Source organism: Montipora capricornis, chromosome 6 (assembly GCF_036669925.1).
Source record: "Montipora capricornis isolate CH-2021 chromosome 6, ASM3666992v2, whole genome shotgun sequence".
In the NCBI taxonomy this organism is placed as follows: domain Eukaryota; kingdom Metazoa; phylum Cnidaria; class Anthozoa; order Scleractinia; family Acroporidae; genus Montipora; species Montipora capricornis.
The window spans coordinates 47148992-47156491 of NC_090888.1; the positions used below are offsets into that span (position 1 = coordinate 47148992).

At 38.1% G+C, this 7500-nt stretch overlaps 1 protein-coding gene across 2 annotated transcripts in view; it reads right to left on the minus strand.

Moving 5' to 3' along the window:
* LOC138052303 (cytochrome b5 reductase 4-like) overlaps window positions 1-7500 on the minus strand; it is a 37446-nt gene that overhangs the window by 11928 nt on the left and 18018 nt on the right. The window contains exons 4-8 of one of the 2 annotated variants that reach the window (XM_068898705.1): window positions 6386-6460; window positions 5538-5586; window positions 3960-4017; window positions 3547-3643; window positions 750-779 (exon numbers count right to left, since the gene is read on the minus strand). In XM_068898705.1, coding sequence (XP_068754806.1) covers window positions 750-779; window positions 3547-3643; window positions 3960-4017; window positions 5538-5586; window positions 6386-6460 — 309 coding nt within the window. The remainder of the gene's footprint in view (window positions 1-749; window positions 780-3546; window positions 3644-3959; window positions 4018-5537; window positions 5587-6385; window positions 6461-7500) is intronic. The other variant, XM_068898706.1, reaches the window with a different exon arrangement.

Genomic DNA, 7500 nt, shown 5'->3' on the forward strand with positions numbered 1-7500 from the left:
AACAACTAATTAACCTCTTGCTGACACATTTATGACAACGGATAACGTAGTGCAAAATACACATTGTACTCAGATCTGCCAATCTGATTTCGTATACCAAAGAACGTACAGTTACATCTGGAATTGCGCAAAACCTACTGATTCTTGAAGACCTGGCCCCAGTTGTTCAAACGGTGGATAGTGCTTAGCCTATCCATCGGATAAATCACTATCCAGTAGACAAGTAATAGCGAAATCAATTGCGCTATCCAATGGATAGTGATTTATCCGGTGAATAGCGTTATCCACCTTTTGAACAACTGAAGCCTGAAGGTTATGAACACCCTGCATAATTGGCCAAGGGTACTACATCACTACTTTGTTGTTTTTTCTTGTCCAAAAGGTCCCAGAAAAAAAGGAAATCAGCCTTGCTCAATTCCAGTAATTACTGACTTCACTTTGATAATTCCACACATCACAAAAACCTTATCCGATAAAAAACTTGTTTATTGCAAGAGTTGTTCTTTTACTAATAAGTCATTTCAAGATAAAATTGGTCAAAAATACGACTGCCTGGTTCACTGTATTGCAGTCAACTGCACTTGCTGCCTCGACCTTTTGCTTGCAACATGCATCACCCTTTATTCCAGCAAAATTGACCACAATTTATTGCCATAATCAAAACAGTAAAAAAAGTTCACTTCCAATTGTTTACAGTAAATACAACCCTATAATAATGATATTTATAGCAGCCTTTTCATTGTACACACCTTGTTGACAAGTAACGACATTGCTGAGTACTGCAACAACAAATATTTGATTTAAAAAAAGCATTAGTTGCATAAGAGAAAGATAAATATGATTTCCCAGTAAAGTGTTGGTCCTGAGAGGGATGGTTTTTGCTGTCTAACCGATACAGCAAACATAAAGGTGTAATAGTATATTGACTAGAAAGTAACCTAATTTGCATTCACTTTCAAAACACATTTATATAAGCGACTACAAAACTAGTTTCGTTCACAAGATCTCTTCAGTTAGTCGCCATATTTGTTTTGCATATGAAACTACTCCATGTAACAATGCATGAAACACGTAACGAAATAATAAAACAAAACATATGATACCATTGTTAACACTTAGCAATTGTTACATTCATTTAACAATTGTTAAGTGTTTTATTATTTCGTTACGTGTTTTCATGCATTGTTACATGAAGTAGTTTCATATGCAAAACAAATATGGCAACCAACTGTCGAGATCTTGTGGACGAAACTAGTTTTGTAGTCGCGTATATAAATGTGTGTTGAAAGTGAATGCAAATTAGTTTATTGGTATCTGCTAATGAAATTTCACAGGAAGGTGTAAATTAATAATCCTTGGGAAAACACATACAGTATTTCTTCTCATTTCCGTTAACAAAAAGAGTTGATCAATGGTTTCAAATGCAAATACATTATTACCCTCACAAAAAAGACCAAGAAAAGAAAATAATTATATAATAATTTTACATAAAATAGAGTTCAATATCCAGTTCCAAAAATAGTCAGTTCCACTCTTACAACACGATTACAATATTGTTATTCCTTTGCTTTCAGTTTTTCCACACAGGAACTGTGGTGCCATTTTGGCACACACTTTCTGTGATAATGATGATGAACTTTATATAAGTTGTAATGGCAACTTCTGGGCTTAAACCAAACAATGTAATGGAGACAACATTAATAGAAACGACCTAAAATAGCTTCAACTAAATATTCCAGCGACTGAATAGCTTGAAAAAAATCTACGTCTTTTTGTCCACGCCATCCTTCCGTTCTCAAATCATTGTCTAATTCAAATTAACTGGTGTCCAGTCCTTACATGACGCAGGTCTTAATTCTCGCGCGATTGTCAAACAAAACTTTATAGGGAATGAACAAGAGACTCTAAATCAGTCTATATGTCAATAGCTTTAAGAAAAAATGCCCAAAACATCCCCGCCCATGACGTGAACAGGGGGAAAACGTTACCCATTTTCTTCATGATGCGCTTCCAGTAAGGCCAGCTTTCCAACGGGACGGACACATGTTCTTAACTTTGTGAGGACTTCCAAGGAATGGATGAGGACGTCCGCACTAGCAATAGGGGCCACGACTCGTAGACGTCACTGTCCTCTGGGTGCATTATTACCTACGACAAGGACGAGATCCCCGCAGCAAAGGTTGCGTTGTTTGCTACGCCACTTACTACGTTCAACCAATTGAAGAGCGTACTCTCTCCTCCAGCGGCGCCAAAATTGATCAACTAGGAATTGACTGTGGCGCTATCGACGACGAAGAGACATGTCTCGCTAGACGAACACGCCTTGTGCGATATTATCACTAGCACGTCCATGCAGGTAGTGGTTTGCTGTTAGAGCACTGAGATGGGTTGGGGATGCACTGCTACCTCCATACACGAGCGGACAAGAATTTTAAAGTGACTCGACTTCACTGACTACGGTTAGAAAGACTTCATCAACAGTAAGCACATCCCGAAGGATCACCTTCATTGCACGCTTTGTGGACTTGACCAGAGACTCCCATCCTCCCTTAAATCATGGAGCGGCTGGTGGGCTGAAACTCCACTGGACTTCACATCTACTAAGCTCATCGATGACTCGCTCCTGGTCGATCTCGGCTTTAGCATAGCTCACCTTCAACGCCCACGAAATTGGTTCTATTGCTGCTATAGGAATACGCACTGGATTCCCTTGGCGCTCTATTATTCTAGTGCCAGGGTACTAATTGGGGATGTAATGTAATTGAAATCAACTCAAATTAACGCAAATCAAATCAAATCAAACATCGGTTTCCGAGGAGAGGGGAGAATCGCAGTACCTGCAGGAAAACCTCTCAGAGCAGACCACCCAACAAGAGAACCAACAAACTGGACCCACATTATGATGCCAAGTCTTGGAATTGAACCTGGCCCATATTGGTGGGAAGCGAGTGCTCTCACCACTGTGCCAGCTGTGCTCCCACTTTGTCTAATGCCTCAGGGCTCGAAATTGCGACCAATACGGTCGCATTTGCGACTAAATTTTTCCCTTTGCGACTAAAATATCTGGAGAAGTCGCAAATTTGCGACTTGTTGTCACCTTCGTTCTTTCGAAACAAAAGGGTTAGCAGTTGCCACTTTGCTGCTACTTTGCTGCTACTTTTGCTAAAATAAACAAATAAATAAATAAATGACAAAATTATTTTGTTTCTCGCTTTGAATTTAGCTGCGATGTTACGTTCACAGCTCCGTTCCTTCGATCATTCGCCATTTTCAGCAGTTTCTTTACACACAAGTACTGCAGGCTCATATTTTTCTGCTAAACCGCTGACAACACAATGCAGCGCGGCGACTTTGCGACTAAAATTTGCGAAATTGCGACTAAATTTTCGTATCTTATCGCAAAATGCGACTGGATTTTTTCGTTAATTTCGAGCCCTGCTGCCTGCCTGCGTAGTGTGCTGTTACACAAAATGCCTAGAATTTCGGGTGTTTACACATGTATATAGTCTTTCTATTGTATGAATTAATATTATGTAATTGTCATACCTAAATGAATTTGAAAGCTTTTTATTCCTAAAATGAAAATTGCATTGAAGTCTTTCCCATCTTTCAATTCTAAGATGATATCTTCTAGTCTTAGATCCTGCAAGACAACAATTGTTTAAGAATCCCTGAGACTATGACAATCCATAAAATAACAGTCTGGTCAATATTTTTGCAAACAGTAAGAAAAAATTAAAAGGTCAAATTTCCAAGATTAGTTTCACAGGTACACAAATGGACAAGTAAATATCCTTTAAAAATTAAGTATTTAAATGCCTCAGTTTTACTGAACAACTATATACACCTGTAGGCTCAAAATGGTGATGACAGCGAATGGCCAGATTACAAATTATATTTGTAATTTGACCAAGACATTACAATATTATTGTAACGATAAATACTCATTATCATCAAACCTTTTTCTTGGTGTATACTGATATTGTTACAATCTTGTCATTTTGATACCAGTCATACCTGCAATAGTTATAAAAAGAACTATTAAAGGAGAATAAGGCCTGAACCATAGATAGTAGCCAAATATATTATTATTATTTATTACACGCCGAGACCCGCAAAACAAGTATAATATTACAATTCTAACGAAATCGTCCCATTTAATGTTAAGAATGATACGCAGATGGCGCTGCTGTAAAGTACGGAGCTCTCTGACTTGATGTTGGTACACAGTCCATGTTTCACTACCATACATTACAAGCGGCACTAAGTACTGGTTGTATACAGCAACTTTAGTTGGAACAGTGAGGTCATGAGAGTCGAAAACTCTTTTTCCGTAGCCGACACATGACACTTCATATGAGATGTGAGTTCATTGAGCAATCACTAGTCACGTAGCTGCCTTTAGGTACCTGAAGCGAGTGACATTAGGCAATTTCTTGCCATCTACAAAGACATCAGCAGCATCGACAATACACATGCATGGTCTCCGTCTTCGTTGTGTTGATGCGCACCCCATTCGTTTAGCAAGTTGGTTATAGGAAGTTAGTAACGATTGTAGGCCTTCTGGTGTGTCACTGAATACGGCAATATCATCAGCATAATTCATTGTACTTCCCTGATAAATTCAGTGAGGACTTTTGTTTTCGCCTTAAGTCTGCGAAGATCAAAAAGCTCGCCATCATAACGGAATCTTATCTGGATGTTACAAGTGTGTCTGACTTTCTTGAAAGCGGGCCAGTGTAGAACCGCAGCATTGATACCGAAAAGAGTCGGTGCTAGTTTGTATCCCTGTTTGACGACAAGTTGTATTCGAAGGCCCGGGTTAGTTCTCCATCAGCAATCGCCCTGGCATGAACGTCTGAGGGCAGCCCAATTTACCGAGGATTATAAAGAGGAGTTCACGATTGACGGTGTTTATGTACTTAAACTTCAATGAAAAGGCATCAACATGTGAAAAACAATGATTGTAACTTATGCCCTGAAAAACGTCTGAATTCGAAGTACCAGAATCTCGCCAGCATACACACACTGTGCTTGTCTTATTTGTAACAATTATAAGCTGCTACAAAGCTAACAACCTATAAACAAGAACGCCCTGCCTTGATTTTGAGACAAAAACCCGTACATTTCCATTTAATGATTCACATGCAGCACTGGTGCAGTTTTTGAGATGCTACAAATCCAGTCAGCTCAAGTCAAATCAATTTGCCCGCTTTCTTTTTGTTTCCACTACCAGTCTCCCCCAGGTTTCTGCGCATGTAAAGGGCGAGTTTAACTATCATTGGGCTGCAAAATTACTGATCTTTGCCAAGAAGTATTGTCTGACCTCTGACAGTGTTTTTAGGGCAAAACCATTCAGAGGTGCTTTTGTTGATATTACCAGTCTGAGTTATTTCAAATTACTTACCAATAAGAATTGGAAAATTAATAATATTATTATAAATCACCAAAAAACTGAAAAATGCCAAGAAGGCAATGATCACAACAATCCAAGAACTACTAGTTTAGTAAAATGTGTAAATGAGAACAATGCTAACCGTGGGTCTGGTGAGCTTGGTGGGGCAACTGGCACAGCAAACCCATTATCTAGCAAAATAAATAAGGAAGTACTTTACACTGTACGCACAACATAAAGAACCATTAAAAGTTATGAAAGCTCAAGAACATACTTCTATTAAAATCCAAATGTAGGTTAAAAATAATAATTTATTGGAAGGTTTTTAAATCAAATTGAAGCATACAGAATACTAATAACGACGTTTATATTTTGGGGTTTTGAAGAAAATTGTCCAAGCCTTTCAAAAATATAAGGACTCACAATAGTTTAAAAACTGCGGTTATAATAACGTTGTAATTATTATTATTATACATCAGACTCACTATGAAAAATCTGATTGGTCGAGAGCATTCAATCAATTCACAATAGCTTGTGAACTTGACATGATAAATGCAATATCTGCTGCAGATAGTGCATTTATCGTGTCAAGTTCAAGGTCTGCCTGGTTATGAAGCCCCTTGGAGGGTTCTCCTCATTGCATTTTTCAACAGATGAATGTCTTCTTTCGCCTATTGTTTAAAAAATGTATAATAAAACAATTATTGAATTCGGTTGTCGCATGATATCATGAATTATCAAAACCTCGTGTCTGTGTTATCTGCCGAAGCCGAAACACAGACCTCGGTTTTGATAATTCATGATATCATGCTCAACCTCATCCAATAATCGTTTATTGTCATCCGCACTATCACCATCTACGTATTTAAGTTAATAAGGTCAATGGAACCTAGCAGAAGTTATCTGCCCGTTAAGGATCCAGCATACATGTATGCCTAAAAAGCACAAGGTGATTTTTAGCCCAACATACTACAACATACTTGTACCTACCTTGTGCACCAGGGACAAATAGACTGTTGTGTGATTTAAGAGATACTGATGAAGAATTTAGGTACCTTCCTGATCCTTTAAAAATGATATCAAAATTAATAAAGGTTGGCACCAGTAATGACTGGGCAAGACGGCTGTAGCTGCACTGCAATGGTTTAATGGCTATAACAACTACCGGTACGTTACAAAATATGGCTGCTGAGCAAGACACAAGGAACATCAAAAAGCACAATGAGCATGTCTGGCTAAAAATGCCTGCTGTTGCAGGCTTTATCCTGTGTTTAATTTGATTTCATAAAAGGGTTCAAATGTCTATAAAATTAATTCCTTAAATAATAAGATACCAGTATATACAGTATATAAAAGTACACATAAAATCATCCAAATTTTCAAACTTTTTTAAACCTTCAAAAAACACTTCCCAGTTCAAGGCTTTAAAATTGCTTATACTCTTAGCACAACAATGTCAATTTCCTTACTCCATTTACGTGTACTTCAATGATTAATGAGGACATACACTAAAGATTTTAGAGGATGTAGCGGTTGTTAAACCATAAACTTCTAAACCCCCCCCCACTTCCATCAGGGTTCTCAGTAGATTTTCCAACAGATGGCAAAATTGCAATAACAAGCGGCTGATAACTCAGCCCAAAGGGCTGGTTACAGGGCCCATAGCAGGGTTTTCAATAAGAATTTCAGTAGTCAGCAAAACCTGAGGAGTAGGTGGAGCATAGACAACATGTACTGTTGCCACACTTTCCAAGGGACAAAGGCACAAGCTTGTAGGTGGGTCTAGGGGCATCCTCCCCTGGGGGTATTTTGAAATTTGGGTCTCTTAAAATACATTTCCTGCATTCTGGAGCAAGAATAAGTGTATTTGAACATAACACTAATATTAAATTTTCGTTTTTTTCTAATTCGGAGAGAGTACATGTTATTGAATACTTTAAATGTTTGAAATTCATATTTTGGGTTTTGAAAAGTCATTAAAATAGTGTGGCATAGCCCCCTTTAAGGCTCCTCTGCATTCTCTAAAGCTGCATGCAATGAATATCATCTGACGTGATTTATAGCACATTTTGCAGATGTCATTTTGTCATGCTTCAAATGTAGTC